At 41.0% G+C, this 18,152-nt stretch overlaps 1 protein-coding gene across 1 annotated transcript in view; it reads left to right on the top strand.

Moving 5' to 3' along the window:
* The window catches only part of reep5 (receptor accessory protein 5), a 31,310-nt gene extending 19,649 nt beyond the window's left edge, over positions 1–11,661 (top strand). The window contains exons 3-5 of the mRNA XM_041186781.1: positions 3,871–4,009; positions 9,732–9,900; positions 11,294–11,661. Of these exons, the coding sequence (XP_041042715.1) occupies positions 3,871–4,009; positions 9,732–9,900; positions 11,294–11,343 (358 nt within the window). The 3' untranslated portion in view covers positions 11,344–11,661. The remainder of the gene's footprint in view (positions 1–3,870; positions 4,010–9,731; positions 9,901–11,293) is intronic.
* The last annotated feature ends 6,491 nt before the right edge of the window (positions 11,662–18,152 follow it).

Raw genomic sequence — 18,152 nt, 5'->3', positions numbered from 1 at the left:
ATATAGTGCTTTTGACATCCTCAGGACATCCCAAGGTGCTTCATTGCCAGTCAAGTACTTTTTGAAGTATAGACTCTGATTTCTCTAGGCAAATGTAGCAACCAGACTTGTGCACAGCAAGGACCCACAAACAGAAGTGAGATGAAGTAAAGATTAATGTTAAGGAAGAATGTTAGTGAGGACACCGGGAGAACTTACTCTTCACAAAAAAAAAGTATCAATGGGATCTTTTATGTTCACCTAAACAGGTAAACAGGGTTTTGGGTTAGTATCTCATTCGAAATACAGCACCTCTGCTCGAGTCAGCCTAGATTATGTGCTCAAGTCTTGTAGGACCTCTGGGGATAGACTTTAGTGTTTAAAAAAAAAAAGGGTCACAATAATTTGAACACAGAATTAGTGCTTTGGAATAAATCTGGAGTAGGCATGCAATCGAACAATACTAACCAAGCCAACGTGCACAATGCAACCACACTATATAAAGTCTTCTGTTTACCAATGGCGTTTCTCATTAAATATGCCAACATTGGATTCTTTTGGCAGCTGGACTATTGCTGTGAACTCGTGTGTTTCCTGAAGTGAACTCTGTCATTGTTTGCATACTGTATTTGGTTCTGTTTGTTTTGCTGTCCCTCAAAAGAATTATTGTACCTCAAATGATTAATCAAGCACAGCAAGAAAGCTTAAGATTCTTTTTCTTTCTAAAATTTAAAGATTTGCTTAGTCAGTAAGTTGGCATTTAAATGCTATTCATGAAATAGCAAAGCATCTGGCTCTTGGAACATCATTTTCTATTTTTATCATTCATGTAATAGTTTATTTTTTATATAATAAAATCTACACATGAACCAGCCTTGTGGGAGGAGAAGAAATTAAATACTCTATAATTGTGCTATTTGTCTAACAGGTTAATTAAACTTAATTTTCCATTTTAATAATAAAAATTTGGAAAGAAGTCATGTCAAATGGAATCTAAAGATTGCATTAGAATTTTCTGCACTGATCAGTTTTGATCTCCACTATCATCAGTCAAGATTTTTTTAAAATTGCCCTGTGAATCCTGTTTATTGCAGTTCATTCAACATGTATAGAGAGCAATTCTTGAATACACCATTTGACAGAAGAATTGCATTTGTTTTCCAAAGTCACAAACTGGTGTTTCCAGTCCATGCCCTGGGTACTGGAAAAGCGCGGTGAGGATAAATTTTTTTTAAATGCACAGATTTCAATTGTACATCATAAAATAACTTTCCTGCTGCAAAAAAAAAACAATCAAGAATAGTTTTAATTCAGTTGTTTTATTCAAATTACTGGAGAATCCAGTTTTTTTAATCTGAATTTTTTCTGAAAAAACACCTTTGAATTTAGAGGAGTGGAATTGGGGTGCAGCTTTGCTTGGTAGAATTTCCACCCATCAGAAAGGTGCAGCTTTTGACCCCGGTTTATTTTCCAGCCTCAACTCACTTGCACAAATGCGCATATATAATGGAGGGTTCTCCAAGTACCACTGCCTGCGGGGGGTGGGGGGGGTAATGACAGCAGGTGGTACGTAGGTTTGAAAAGTAGATGTGTAATTGATTACATAAACTTCTAGACTATTTAAACTTGGTGCTAAATAACACCCATCATCTCTAATGGGGAAAATTAAGGCCTTAAAGCTGAGGAAGTAGCAAAAGATACAGCTGATTCAATGCCTGCCCTTACTCCATTGAAAATTGGCAGAGGGACAGCAGGATGAACCAGCTCTTCATATTTCATAGATATTAGTGTAGTTGAGTAATTGTTAGGGCAATTTGACCTCTGAATTCTGGCTTGCTAAATTTGAAACTAGTAAGGCATCTATCGTGGTTGGACAACTGATAAACATTTGATTCTGTGAGGAGTGGACCTAGCATTGACCCCTAGGGTACACTCCAGTGAAGAGATGTGAACTAGACCGGCTTGGTAATGAACAACTGTTTTATTTTAGAATTAATTTTCAACACCCAACACTCCTAGGACACGCTCAGAAAGTGGACTGGATTCAGAGTAAAATTCTGCTCCCTCCAACCTGCCAAATGGATTGTACCGCTTTCAGAAAAGCATCCCTAAAGTGCACTATTGGGAATTCACGATTTCTTGAAGTCTGTCATGCATTCATAATTTAGTACCAACTTTGAAAAATGTATTAATTTAAAAAAAAAACAGGAATTCTTAAATATTCAAAAATATTAACTGGTTTTAGCAAACAATAGTTCACTGGACAGCATTTCACATGCCTCCCTTCAAGCTGATTCAATGAACAACAGGCAGTTATTTCAGATTTCCAGCATCTGCAGTATTTTTCTTTCTGTAACAGGCAAAGAGAATGTTTTTGTGAGGATTTATGGCATGGATTTGATGGGCTAAATAATGATCTGTTATGACTCTATGATAATTAGTTTGCCTAAGCGGTGACAGTTCTAAGAAGGCAATGTGATGTTCTTCACAGTAAGATGAAAGTCGGACATAAAATTGTCCTCAATAGTCTTGATTGTCAACTGAAATAACGTAAAGGACGTATATTCAACAGCTTTTGGTAAAACTAATCTTCCATGTTTGTTTATATACAAGGCCAAAAATAGAAATGTATTCAAATCACATGGGCATTCATGATTGGAATTTGTTGATTGTATCAAACAGCCTACTGTTGATTCGAATTAGAGTCATTTGACTTTTACTTGAATAAAGGTCTGAAGTTTAACTATTGAACTAGCACTCCAGAGAAGACTCTTTCTAACTAGTGTTGCCCAAGTGAAAAACATTATTCAGGACTTCTGTCCTCTGTGCAACGGGGTAAATACAGTCATTCACCCCACTGCATTGCCAAAAAGTAACACAATGTGATGTGTGAGCATTGCATACTGCATTTAACACTCTCCTGGGTCTATTGTCGAAACTAGCGCTGACTGCAGTTAAAACTTAGATTAAGACACCACGCAGTGTGATGAGCCAGAAGGTCACTTATTCAGTTACTTAGAAAACAGTGGAGAAAAATCATGGTTTCTGCCAATTTGAGCTAATCATAGCTGTGCTAGCAAGTGCCCCCATGTCAAGGATGAGAAAAACAAGTTGGAACTACCACTCTTGATTGCATAACATGCACATGATGGGATCAGGATGGAGTGAAAATGGCATTGAGGTCACCTCAGATGCCTTCTATGATTAAATCTTTACAGTTGAAGCTCAGGGTAGTCATAAAGAATGGCCAAAACAAAAACAGAATTACCTGGAAAAACTCAGCAGGTCTGGCAGCATCGGCGGAGAAGAAAAGAGTTGACGTTTCGAGTCCTCATGACCCTTCGACAGTTCTGTCGAAGGGTCATGAGGACTCGAAACGTCAACTCTTTTCTTCTCCGCCGATGCTGCCAGACCTGCTGAGTTTTTCCAGGTAATTCTGTTTTTGTTTTGGATTTCCAGCATCCGCAGTTTTTTTGTTTTTATAAAGAATGGCCATCTTGGTAAAACATTGAAGGTTGCTGTCACAGGACTACAGTCCAGCAGGAATCAGCATCAGGATGAAAACATTTTTATAAACACTTATGTAATCCCTTTGTACTGCCCTGGTGGTAGTTTTATATGTTTCTGTTTCACCAGCAAAATAGGTTAAGCATACTTTCTCACAACTGATTTAATACATAACATCAGGGGATAATTTGTCTTAAATTTCTTGGGCAATCCAAGCACCATGTAAAGCCCCATTTATATCCTAAGCATTTTGAAAAGCATTTTCTTGATGTTTCCCTGCATCTGGATTTTCGGTATCTATATTTGTTCAGAGTACATTAAATTGAAAATATGTTCGCTTTGTACTCTTGAAATATTTGGTAAATTTACTTTTCTTCTCTGCAGAATCAAGGCCATCGAAAGCCCTGATAAAGATGATGATACGATATGGCTGATGTACTGGGTGGTATATGGTCTCTTCAGTGTATTTGAATTCTTTTCTGACATCTTTTTTTCCTGGTTTCCCTTCTATTATATATTCAAGGTAAGTAGAAATGAGTTTGTAATGGATTAGTGTTGTAATGTGCAGTAAAGTTGGAGAAAACTTGTGTCCAGTCTACTTTTAAGCATAAGTGATTCTTCTTGCCATTAACTATAAATGCTGCTCTGGCCTGAAAATAATGGAACCCCAGATTCCATTGTCTACATAGTTGCTGTTGATCTATTTGGGTGTAAAATATCATATATGTTCTATGTAGAAGGTATTCTAGTTTTGCATTATAATGACCAAAAAGATTAGATTTTAATAATTTTAGAAACCAGTTAATGGAAGGAAAATTATATAGTGTTGTACCAAAATTTTGCATGTGTATGCTAACTTCCCTTTTTCAAATGAAAAAGTTTGACAATTACTTATCTTTCTCAGTGGCAAGATTATATAATCAGCAGACTTCCTTTCCCTTTTCTCTTCCTTACAATTCTGTAGACCAGTCACCAGCAAACTTCTGTTTCAGTCAGGAGAACAGGATCCTCAAGCTATAGACTACTGAGAAACCTTGGTTTGTGTTATCCCATGGTCATTTAGGATGTGTAATTTAAGCTATGTCAGCCAGTTGATGTATCTTACCACTCCATAGTTGACACTTGATGTGCTCTGATGTGGTTTATCAAAACCATTCAGTGTTAAAACAATTGTTGGGAGGCTGACCACCGCCATCATAATCAGTAATAAATACATTCCCATCAGCGTTGTTCATGTTCTGAGATCCAAAATTGAAGAAAATGTTGTTATGGGCAAAGTAAGATTCTATGGTTCTCAATGAAGCTAATTATCCTGTGACAGCATTCTAACTTTTAGGATGGCAGTTTAAGTTTTGTTTAGGTCTGGGCTGTACTTGGAGGAAGAAAAGCAGGTAGACATCTCCACAAAATTCAGTTTATCTGTTTGAATCTTCAACAACAAAAGCATCAACTTCACTTTATATCCTATTGGCTCCTGGGATGAGAAATTTCTGTTTGAAGATAGATTGAAGAAGTTAGGACCTTTTCTTAGAGGAGGGAAGGCTGAGAGGTGATTTAATAGCGATATTACAAATCATGAGGGTCTGAACAGAGTAGATAGGGAGAAAATGTTCTCATTGTGAAAGGCTCGAGAACAAGAGGGCACAGATGTGAAGGAATTAGTAAAAGAAGCAATAGCGATATGAGGAAAAACTTTTCCATGCAGCGAGTAGTTAGGGTTTGGAATGCTCTGCCTGAGGGTGGTGGAGACAGGTTAAATTGAAGCATTCCGAAGGGAATTAGACTGTTGTCTGAAAGGGGGAGAAGGCGGGAGTTTGGAACTAGGTGAGTCGCTCATTTGGAGAGCTGCTGCAGACATGATAGCCAAATGGCCTCCTGTGCTGAACCATTTCTGTAATAGCACCTTTTACATAATAAAACATTCCTTGGTGCTTCACAGGAGTATTATAAAACAAAAAAATGTCACCGCGTAAGGGGATATTAGGTCATGTAACCAAAAGCTTGGTCAAAGAGATGATTTTTAAGGAAGGCATGGTAGAGAGGCAGAAAGGTATAGGGAATTCTAATGGTAGAGAAGCAGAGAGGTGTAGGGAATTCTAGTGGTAGAGAAGCAGAGAGGTGTAGGGAATTCTAGTGGTAGAGAAGCAGAGAGGTGTAGGGAATTCTCGTGGTAGAGAAGCAGAGAGGTGTAGGGAATTCTAGTGGTAGAGAAGCAGAGAGGTGTAGGGAATTCTAGAGCTTAGTGCCTTTTTAATTGAAGGCGCAGCCACCAATGGTGGAATGATTAAAATCAGGGAAGCTCGAGAGGCCAGAAGCAGGTGAGCCCAGATGCCTCAGAGGGTTGTGGGGCTGGAGGCGATTAGAGGGAGGGAGATGAGACCATGAAAACAGGAAAGAAAATTTTAAAATCAAGGCATTGCTTGACTGGAAGCCAGTGTAAGTCAGTGAGCACACGGTTGATAGGGGAATGGACTTGTTGTGAGTTAAGACATGTGCTGTTTTGGATGACCTCAAGTTTATGGAGAACAGATGTTTGGAGACCAGCAAGGAGTGCATTAGAATACTCTAGTGGCAATGAGGGCATGAATGAGGGTTTCCAGCAGATTATCAGATGGGCAAAGTCAGCGTGTTATCGTGATGGAAATAAGCGGTCTTAATGATGGCACATATATTTAGTTGGCAGCTCATCTTGGCGCCAAAACGTGATACCAAGATTGCGAATAAATTGGCCTAATCTCAGACCATTGCTAGGGAGGGATGGGGAGTGGTAGCTAGGGAACTGAATTTGGAGCAGGGACTGAAAACAATGGCTTCAGGCTACCCAATGTTTCAGGATCCCCTCCGAAAGACACAAGGTTTCAGCAGGACAACTTCAAGATCACAAAATACTTGTGACTGAGGTAAGCTAATTGGCACATTTTAATTCACCTAATCCAAAACAGATCTACACACCTTTGTCTCTACCCTCCCGATAAAGGCAGGACAGAGGCAAACAGTTTCTGCGGCGAGTTCCTGCTCTCCTGACTCCCCAAAGCCTGTCCGTCACCTACAAACTACAAGTCAGGAGTGCGATGGAAAACTCTACACTTACCTGGGTGAGTGCAGCTCTAACAACACTCAAGAAGCTTGACACCATTCAGGACAAAACAGCCTGCTTGATTGGCACCCCTTCCACCATCTTAAACAGTCACTCCCTCTGCCACCAGTACACAGTGGCAGCAGTGTGTACACAAGCTGGACTGCAGGAACTCACCAAATACACTCTTGACAGCACTTTCCAAACTTCTACCTCCTGAAGAACAAGGGAAACAGGCGCATGGGAACATTGCCACTTGCATGTTCCCCTCCAAGTCGCAAAACATCCTGATTTGGAACTGTTGCCTGCGTTAAAATCCTACTGCTTCCTCTCTCATAGCAATGTGGGAGTGTGGACTGCAGCAGTTGAAGAAGGTTGCCTACTGCCACCTTTTTGAGGGTATTGGGAAAGAGCAATAAATTCTGTTCTTGTCAGTGATGTCCACATCCTCAGAATGAATAAATAAACCAGGCTATAGAGTTCTGTCCCTACAGCATGCAAGTTGTTAGGAGCAGGGTTCACACTTGGAAGCCAGTTTGATTGACAGGATTGACTCTGTTACATGGGGATGCTGCAGCATAAGCCACAGCTCAGGAACAGGTAAGGGTGCGGTAAAGATTAGCTTGTAGGGTCAGGGGCTGATTGCAGGGAGGCAGAGACGGATCAGGGGCAGAAATTAAGAGGTTCCTGTTGCAGGGAAGGAAGCAGTGTAGCTTGGGGGATAGCAAAGACTGCTCCTGAAAAACAGTGCTGGGAAGGCAGTTACCTCTTTGACACAGGAATCCTTGCTTCCCCTTTAGCTGCTGGGTTTCCTCATGGTCAGGAAGCCCAGCTGGCCAGCTTTAAATTTAAAATAGAGGTGAAATCTGAGACAGGCTGCATCTGTAAGATATTTACATAAGCCACCTGCCTTCTGGGAGAGTGTCAGTCACATGCCTTCTCTGCCTTCATTAAAACTAGAAGTGGGGTGGTTGGGATTGAGTTTGAGATTTTAAAGAAATTTTATACCCTACCTGACCCAACTCCACCTGTTTTTGTGGGTTAAAATTATTCTGAATCAGTCATAGCGAACAGAAGTTGAGCCCTCAGCCCAGTCATTTTACATCAGGGAAAGAAGAGAGACTGCCTGCTCATTAAGACACTGGTGCACAAGCAGCTCTGACAGTTTTCAGGATCTTTGAATTTATTAACAAGATTCAAAATGACAGCACCAAGTACCACTTTGGCTATTTTATTTTAGGAGTGACCCCATGGTGAAAATTCAAATTATGCCAATTCTATATTGTTTCTCCATAATGAAATATTGTTTCTGTTTTTGATGTGTAAATGTATTTTATATAAAACACTACATTTCTTAATTGAATTGTACTTCTGTGCCTTTGGCCAGAATGTTTTTAATTTTAGAAGTTTCAGATTACAAAACTAGACTGAACTAGGGTTAAACTAAGTGGAGGTTATCAGGATATTTTTCTTTCTGATTTTTCTCCTCTACCCTGTTATCTGGTCTCCAAAATATGTTGAATAATGAGCTGATCTATTGAGTTCAGATGTGTGGTTATGACGTTATTTTTGGGTTCTTTTCCTGCACACCTTTCCTCTGAATTTGTCCTCTTGTGCCAATTTTTCCACTGAAGTTTGTACATGTCACTTATTGATGATATGTAAATCCCAAATGTTGAATAAGGTGTGGTAGTTTTTTTTACATAAAATACACTTTGAAGTACTTGTATGTAACAACATTTAATGTTGCATTTATACTTTCTACTCCTTAAGGAGACCTGTTAAGGATTGATAAACAAACAAACACAAAGGAATGGATTTAGATTCTTGATTCCTGAGCTATAAAGAAAAATAAATCTTAAGTCACTTAAAATAAATCAAGAGTGGAATAGACAAGTATTTGACATCTTAAAATCAGAATTGGTAACATAGAGAAGTATTTTGCAAAGCCAGAGTAGAAGATGCTTGATCATAAGTTGAGGCACTCAGAACTTATAACAGTATATCTCCTTTTTAGCTTGGAGTAATTAACTTACGAGATCCATTCCTGATTCAGCAGGATCTGGAGAATCGTGAGCTGTCATAAAAATTGCTAAGCAGTCTCAATATTCCATTTCAATGTGTGTTGAAAATTCTCAATTTCAGGTTCTGTTAATAGAAAAAGCTATTATAAAAGTGATGGCATGTACCTGCAGAGCCAGTTATTATTTTAGAAAATGCTGGGAATGCCCGAAATCTTTGGTAAGCCAACCGTTAGGTGAAATACCAGGAGTTTATATTGAAACATAGTGGCCCAGGGGCTTGACAACAGATGCTTTACGTCATCAGCTCATAACAGGAAGGCACAATAACGATGACTGACCTCAGAAGGCCAAGTGTTGCCTTCCCACAATGCTGAAAGTGCCCTCCATCCAAAAACGTAAGCAGAAGCTTTGGGGTCAATGGTCACACTATCCATTTGGTGTAGTGCAATGCTGTGACAGAAAGTGTTGCAGTCAGGAGATGCTAAGGTTCGCAGAAATAAAACCAGAAAGTAATGAAGAAGAAAACCCCTCCCGCTGTAGTAGGCCAGGTCTCGGCGAAGAGGGAGTGTTGAACTTGGCTCAACTTGCATGACTTACCCAAAGTTTTTGTATGGTGCCTAGAAGAAAGGCCACACCATCACACAATCTCTCTGGTTGAGATGAAAATTGTGACTCCTGCTGAGATAATTTCCATGCCTTTTCTTCCCTATTTTTATTCCCCTTCAGCTTTCCCTCCCCACCACCTCTGCATTTCCCTCTTTCTCCTCCACTTGTTCAGTTTCCCTCCTCTTCGGCTCACCCCCTCCCCCATTATGGAGGATGCATCTTTTGTATCCACAATGTATCTTTTGGTTTCAAAATAAGATGATGTGTAAAATTTTGTTTTCACATTGTGTGTCTGACTAACTGATTTGAAATGTAATTATCTGGACAGTAATTATTTTACCTAACGCAAAGAAAATCACAATGTTATAATCAGTTTGGGAGGCCAATAATATGTAGAATGATGTTTACAACAAATATTCAGAACTTAGTTTTTATTTAAGTCACTATGTAACACTAATCAAAATGCCCATGTGATTTGAAGCAACAATTGATATAGAAACCAGTTATTTTAATCTATTTCTTTATCTGTTAATATTTAGTGTGCATTCCTGGTTTGGTGTATGGCCCCCATCTCAAATAATGGTTCTCAAATGATCTACAACCGTTTTATCCGCCCTTTCTTTCTGAAGCATGAGGCTAAAATGGATGAGATTGTGAAGAATCTTGGTGAACGGGCCTCAGAAGCTGCAGATAACATTAAAGAAAATGGTAAGATAAATCATTTTATTTAGCTGTAGTAGATTGTTAGTATAAGTTGTGTTTATCAGATCTTCTGGGCTACACAACCTTCAAAAGTTTTCTGAATGATGAGATACAGTTTTGTGTTTGTAGTTCCTGCAGAGTGAGTACCCTAACTCAGCCATGCTCAAACAAGGAGGAAAAGGAAGAGTCTCTCACCAATGTCCCCTCTCATCTGGGAGTGGGCTAGAATAAGAGCAGCATTAGCTTGGGAACGGATCAGCATCCACATAAGTTACAAACCAGTAACTTGCTTTTGTAATGGGGGACAAGGTTAACATCAATATGATTCAGTACTTAGCTTAGGAATAAGTGTAAGGCCCAAGGGAACCCAAAGAGAGGGATTGGAAAAACACATTTCAGGCTATTTACACACATTTCCCCTGCACACCCAGTCCCTCCCCATCCCCTTTTCCTTTCAAGCCCCATTCCAGAAACCTTGTATACATAATGTAAGGCTGGCATTTCAATGTTGCAATGTTGGAGTGAAGCACTGGCAGAGATGCTGTTTTTTATATGGGACATTAAACTGAGGCTTTGAATGTAAAAGTTCAATGGTGCTATTTTAGAAGAGCCGCGTAGTTCTCCTTGTATCCTGGGCAATATCACTAAAATAGATCGGCTGGTCCAATATGAATCCAAGTTTGTTCTTTCTCACTTTGTCTTTTGCATCCAGACATATCACCTTGGGTTCTTGTTTCATTGTACTCTAGTTTGACACTAGGAGTTGCAGAGGAGTCATCGTGAGTTAACTCTCTTCCTGTGGGTAATTTCCTTGACTGTGTTTTGATCGCACCCCAAAGAGGCTGAGCTTGAAATTTGATGAAATATTGAATAGTGTGCACAAGATTACATGCATCATCCCAGAGTCTTTATACTGGAGTTCCAACACACTGTGCTTTATCTCTGCATGAAAATTAATTTCAACAGATAAGTGTGTAAGACGCTGAGTAGCTAAGCGAGCAAGTTATTGATTTGATCCCTAGTCAGCGGTGCATTAATCAGATACTGTTATTCAGTAATTCTGTCTGGAAAATGGATTTTGGGTCAAGACAGAACTCAAATGTTCTTGAGTGTGATGCCACAGTGCTAGAATAGCCTGTAAACATTTACTCTTTGGGCTTCTATCTGGGGAGATATTGGGGATTCCTGGTGCCTCAGCATAGAATCAATGCCTTGGGAGGTGCAAGGGAGAAAATTTTCAATGAAAAAGTGCAAAAATATAAGTTAGTAAACCAGTGTTGTTGGTAGCATTGCAGCACCAAAACAATTGATTTGTGGCATGATCAGAATTGGTTTGGCTGGTATGGTGGAATAAAGAGGAATATGTGAAAGTACTGTCCATGTTTGTTTGTCTTTCCAGCCAAGAAAGCAACAGCAAACCTAATCTTTGAGGAGAAGAAGAGCACTTAAACAATGTCTGAGAAAGCTTGCTTTTACCTTCGACTCCCTGGAATCCAGAGTGTTAAAATATATTGCCTTTGGAATGTTTTTTTTCAATGCACACTTTAAATGTATTTCTTATAACCTATATGCTGAATTTTACCAAAATCAAGAAAAGTGGAAAAAATGGATGGTACTCAAATGTAATATTACAATCAGTGTTTAATTGCTTGTTGCAAATATTTCATGGACTATTACTAATGATGCAGATGCAGTTCTGAGTGTGGCATTTTTCTGGTCTGTCTTGTCCTTTTGTCTGGTAAATGTCCAATAAACTTTTAAAGTTGACTTGTCACTTCTTTGAATGGTTGATTCCAAGTGTTTAGTACATTTGCAGTCCAGAATACCAGGTCAAAAACAGGTATAAGTAAGGCTTTTTAAGAGGCTACATGACTGAGTTAGGTTTGGTTTAAAAAAAATTGCTTTCGTTATCAATATAGCTGGTTCCATCAAGGCCAGGCTGAAATGCCCACTCGAATGCAAATAATGTCTCTACATGGACAGGCCGAAGGGACCAGCAAATCTTATCTAGCATTTTTCATATGGCCATGGGATAGCAAATTATGGAAAACTGAAAGGAGATACAATTCCAAAAAAATTCCAATGTATTGTATTATTTAAGCAAAAATACCAACATGCATTTATATAGTATCTTTAATACAGAAAAATGCACCAAGGTATTGTAAAGGGGCATAAGTAATCAAGAGGAAAGACTAGTGACACCTAAATGGCTATCGTCACAGCTGGCAACAGAGACAAAAAATAGGGGGTGGGGGTTGCATTAGAGGCTTGAGTCAGGAATGGAGAGTTCAGCAGGGATTGTTAAATCACAGGTTAGAGAACAGAAAGCATGAAGGGATTTAAGTACAAGAACAAGTGCTAAATTTGAAAAACTTGCGGATCAGGAGCTAATGTAAGTCCGGTGAGGATAACAAATTTATATAAGTTTTTAATGCAACAAAATGTTCCAAAAACATATGTTGCCTTTTAAGTAATAAAATACCCCAAGGTGCTTCGCAGAAGCATTGTAAAACAAAATATAATACCGAGCCTCATAAGGAAATATAGGGTAGATGATCAAAAGCTTAGTCAAAGAAGTGTATTAAAGGAGGAAAGAGAGGCAGAGCTGTTTAGGGAAGGAATTCCAGAGCTTAGGGCTGAAGTTGCTAAAGGCACAGCCACCAATGGTGGAGATTAAAGATCAGGGATGTTCAACAGGCCCAAATTAGCAAAGCGTAGATATTGGAGGGCTGCAGAGCTGCAAGAAATTAGAAATAGGGATGCGGGCAAGGCCATGGAGGGATTTAAAAACAACTAGGAGAATTTTTAAATCGAGCCACAGTAGGTCAGCAAACAGGAGTGATGGGTGAATGAGATCTTTGGTTCAAGTGAAGATAAGGACAAGGGAGTTTTGGATGTGCACAAGTCTCTAGGATGGAAGATGGGAGGGCTGCCAGGAGATCACTGCAATAGTATTGAATTGACATACATGGTTATAGTGTCTCAGGAAATTAAAATTCTTTTGAGAAGATCCGATAATCCTGAAACTCTTCTATATGGCTGTAAATGAAAATGCTATCCTTTTTGGATGTCTGTCATGCTACTGTTATCTTAGGAAAGTAGATTCTTAAGTGGAAAGAGATTGTTGAACCAACAGGAAGGGTATTTGATGAGCAGGTTCCCTCTTGAGGAAATCAGTTCTTAAAGAATCTTGATGAGAATCTTGATGAGAATGTTATGACAAGTGAGAATCGCCCCTTGTCTCAGAATACCGTTGAATGTGTTCAGGGAAAAGGATACAATCCCTTAGATTCAGAATAAATCGGTCTTAACTTCATTTGTGCTTTTCTCGAAGGGCTTTTAACAGGGCCAGGAGAGGTGATGGTGGCACAGGAACTGAGTGTTATCAGTGTATATATGTAATTTGTGTTTTGGGATTCTGTTGCTGAGGGGCTGCATGTAAATGTGAAATGGGTGGGATAAGGTTTGAATAGAATTTGTACAAGATAGGCTACATACAGTAATGATTTCAGTTAACTCTAGCAGGGTGCAGGATAGGAAGCTAACAAAGAGAGACTTAAAATATTCTTGTCCAGAGGTGACAAAGGTAAAAATGAGGTTTCGGGAACAGAATGCAAAGGCAGGAAGAAATCTGGAGAATCTGATCTGGAGGAGGAAGGAAGCAGTCTTTAGTGAAACTGGAAGGAGGGAGTAGGGATGCACAGGGAAGCCAGGGTCAAAAGATAAGGCATTGGAACTGAGAAAGATAAGGCATTGGAACTGAGACAAGGTTGGTGGCGGGTGAAGTGAATCCTTAGTGACTTGAATGAGGGCTTTAAATTTGATCTGTTGATGGGCTAAAGTAGATTTGGTGGGCACTTGAGTTTGAATAATGGAAGTTCGGAGAGTATCAAGGGGTAAACTGCAGTAGCCACAGCTGTCAAGGGTATGAACAAGGATTTCAGTTTATGGTGTGTCTGCCAGAAGCAGATATGAGGTAGGGCAACCAAAAGATAAAATCAGCCCTAGAAAGGAAATCAGTCCTAGAAAGTAGCCCATGTTTATAATTTCCATGAACCTGCCGGCTAAGCACCCCAGCAGCTGGCAAGTTCATGGAAATTATAAACATGGGCTACTTTCTAGGATAAAGGAGCACAAGGAGAGCGGTGGAGACACAGGATAAAAGCGCGAGGAGAGCGGTGGAGACAGGATAAAACTGAGAAAGTGACATCACAGGAAAGCTGTGACCTGATTGGTAGGAAATCTGCACCAAATTTGAAAAAAAAACACTTCAAAGCTAATGAATAAATTAATTATTTAGTCGTGATGGCTGGACAGGTGATGTGCTGTAGCTGTATGATGTGGGAGCTGGCAGATCCCATTGTGAGCCGCAGTGACCACATCTGCAGCAAGTGTTGGTTGCTGGAGGAACTCCGGCTCAGAATTGATGAGCTGGAGTCTGAGCTCCGGACCTTGCGGTACATCCGGGAGGGGGAGAGTTACCTGGACGCTTTGTATCAGGAGGCGGTCACACCCGGTAGGTTAAATACCTCAAATTTGGTCAGTGGTCAGGGTCAGCAGAGTGTGACTGCAAGTGAGGCAGGTAGAGGGATCCTGTGTTCAGGAACAGAGGAGTCTCAGCTCTTGATCTTGTCCAACAGGTACGAGGTACTTGCTCCCCGTGTGGATGAAGAACAGGGCTGTAGGGAGGATGAGCCAGCTGACCACAGCACCGTAGCACAGAAAGCCATTCAAGAGGGGGGAGCAAAAAGACAAGTGGTAGTTGTAGGAGATTTTATAATTAGGGGAATTGATAGCTTCCTTTGTAAGCAGGATCGAGAGTCCCGCATGGTGTCCTGGCACCCTGCCCGGTGCCAGGGTGAGGGACATCTCTGACTGGCTTGAAAGGATATTGGAGAGGGAGGGGGAGGACCCAGTTGTTGTGGTCCACGTTGGGACAAATAACATAGGGAACACTAGGAAAGAGGACCTGCTTGGAGATTATCAGGAACTAGTAACTAAATTAAAGAACAGGTCCTCAAGGGTTATAATCTCCAGATTACTACCCAAGCCACGTGCAAATTGGCGTAGGGACGCGAGAATAAGGGAAGTAAACACGTGGCTAAAGGAGTGGTGTGGGAAAGAGGGGTTCCATTTCGTGGGGCACTGGTATCAGTATTGGGACAGGAGGGATCTGTACCACTGGGACGGTCTCCACCTGAACCGATCTGGGACCAATGTTCTAGCGAAAAGGGTAAATAGGGTGGTCAACAGGACTTTAAACTAGAAAGTGGGGGGGAAGGAAGGGTAAAACTCCAAGAAGTATGACTAATGGGAAACAAAGCAGCAGGTTAGTGTGTAGGGGGGTGGATTTAACTTCATGGAAAATTATGAAAAAACTGAAAAGGAAGGAGAGCTCAGGAGAGGCTATTAAAGTCTCCAGAACACAAAATAGGACAGAGTGTTTGGAAAGGGCTAGGAATCTAACTTCAAGCACATCAGATAAAGGGACGACAATGAGAAAGGGGATGAGAAATACAGGACTGAAGGTGTATCTGAATGCACGCAGTATACGAAATAAGGTAAATGAGCTTGTGGCGCAGATTGAAATTGGCAGGTATGATGTGGGCATCACGGAGACATGGCTGCAAGGGGATCAGGACTGGGAGCTAAATATCCAAGGATATCCGTCCTATCGAAAAGATAGGCAGGTTGGCAGAGGGGGAGGGGTTGCTTTGTTATTAAGAAATGAAATTAAATTGATAGCAAGAAATGATGTAGGGTCAGATGATGTAGAATCTGTGTGGGTAGAGTTGAGGAACCGCAAAGGTAAAAAAAACCATTATGGGAGTTATGTACAGGCCTCCGAACAGCAGTCAGGATGTGGGGCACAAGATACACCAGGAGATAGAAAAGGTGTGTAAGAAAGGCACGGTTACAGTGATCATGGGGGATTTCAATATGCAGCTAGATGGGAAAATCAGGTTGGTAGTGGATCCCAAGAAAAGGAATTTGTGGAATGTCTACGAGATGGCTTTTTGCAGAAGCTTGTGGTGGAGCCACTAGGGAACAGGCAATTCTAGATTTAGTGATGTGTAATGAGGCAGATTTGATAAGGGAGCTTAAGGTGAAGGAACCCTTAGGAGGAAGTGACCATAATATGATAGAATTTACTCTGCAATTTGAGAGGAAAAGCTGGAATCAGATGTAATGGTATTACAGTTGAATAAAGGCAACTACAGAGGCATGAGGGAGGAGCTGGCCAGAATTGACTGGGAGATGAGCCTAGCAGGAAAGACAGTGGAACAGCAATGGCAGGAGTTTCTGGGAGTAATTTGGGAGACACAGCAAAAAATAATCCCTAGGAAGAAGAAGCATACTAAAGGGAGGACGAGGCAACCATGGCTGACAGGGGAAGTCAGGGACAGCGTAAAAGCTAAAGAGAAAGCATACAATGTGGCGAAGAGCAGTGGGAAACCAGGGGATTGGGAAGCCTACAAAGACCAACCGAGGGCAACAAAAAAAGAAATAAGGAGGGAGAAGATTAAATATGAGGGTAAACTAGCCAGTAATATAAAAGAAGATTGCAAGTTTTTTAGATATATAAAGGGTAAGAGAGAGGCAAAAGTGGACATTGGGCCGCTGGAAAAGGAATAATGGGGAACAAAGAAATGGCGGAGGAACTGAATAGGTACTTTGCGCCAGTCTTCACAGAGGAAGACACAAGTAACATCCCCAAATTTCAAGAGTCAGGGGTCAGAGGTGAGTGTGGTGGCCATTACCAAAGAGAAGGTGCTAGGAAAACTGAAAGGTCTGAAGGTGGATAAATCACCTGGACCAGATGGATTACACCCCAGATTTCTGAAGGAGATAGCTGAAGAGATAGTGGAGGCATTAGTGGTGATCTTTCAGGAATCACTAGAGTCAGGGAGCGTCCCGGAGAACTGGAAAACCGCTAATGTAACCCTCCTGTTTAAGAGAGAGAGGCAAAAGACGGAAAATTACATGCCGATTAGCCTGACCTCGGTCGTTGGTAAGATTTTAGAGCCCATTATTAATTATGAGATTTCAGAATACTTGGAAGTGCATGGCAAAATGGGTCAAGGTCAGCATGGTTTCATCAAGGGGAGGTTATGCCTGACAAATCTGTTAGAATTCTTTGAGGAGGTAACGAACAGGATAGACAAAGGAGAGCCAATGGATGTTATCTACTTGAACTTCCAGAAGACCTCTGACAAGGTGCCGCACAGGAGGCTGCTCAGTAAGATAAGAGCCCATGGTGTTAGAGGCAAGGTACTAGCATGGATAGAAGATTGGCTGTCTGGCAGGAGGCAGAGAGTGGGGATAAGGGGGTCCTTCTCAGGATGGCAGCCGGTGACTAGTGGAGTTCCGCAAGGGTCAGTGTTGGGACCACAACTTTTCACTTTCTACATTAATGATCTACTTTATACATTAATGATCTAGATGAAGGAACCGAGGGCATCCTGGCTAAGTTTGCAGATGATACAAAGATAGGTGGAGGGACAGGTAGTATTGGGGAGGCCGGGAGGCTGCAGAAGGATTTAGACAGGTTAGGAGAATGGGCAAAGAAGTGGCAGATGGAATACAACGTGGGGAAGTGAGAGGTCGTGCACTTTGGTGGGAAGAATAGAGGCATGGACTATTTTCTAAATTGCGAGAGAATTCAGAAATCTGGAGTGCAAAGGGACTTGGGAGTCCTAGTCCAGGATTCTCTTAAGGTTAACTTGCAGGTTGAGTCAGTAGTTAGGAAGGCAAATGCAATGTTGGCATTTATTTCGAGAGGACTAGAATATAAAAGCAGGGATGTGCTGCTGAGGCTTTATAAGGCTCTGGTCAGACCACATTTAGAATGTTGTGAGCAATTTTGGGCCCTGTATCTCAGGAAGGATGTTCTGGCCCTGGAGAGGGTCCAGAGGAGGTTCACGAGAATGATCCCAGGAATGAAAGGCTTAACATATGAGGAACGTTTGAGGACTCTGGGTCTATACCTGATGGAGTTTAAAAGGATGAGGGGGGATCTGATTGAAACTTACAGAATACCGAAAGGCCTGGATAGAGTGGACGTGGGGAAGCTGTTTCCATTAGTAGGAGAGACTAGGACCCGAGGGTACAGCCTCAGAGTAAAGGGAAGACCTTTTAGAACAGAGATGAGGAGAAACTTCTTTAGCCAGAGAGTGGTGAATCTATGGAATTCATTGCCACAGAAGGCTGTGGAGGCCAGGTCATTGAGTGCATTTAAGACAGAGATAGATAGGTTC

Source organism: Carcharodon carcharias, chromosome 4 (assembly GCF_017639515.1).
Source record: "Carcharodon carcharias isolate sCarCar2 chromosome 4, sCarCar2.pri, whole genome shotgun sequence".
NCBI lineage: Eukaryota > Metazoa > Chordata > Chondrichthyes > Lamniformes > Lamnidae > Carcharodon > Carcharodon carcharias.
Note: the sequence above shows the minus strand (reverse complement) of the source record. Positions and strands in the feature narration are given on the sequence as shown.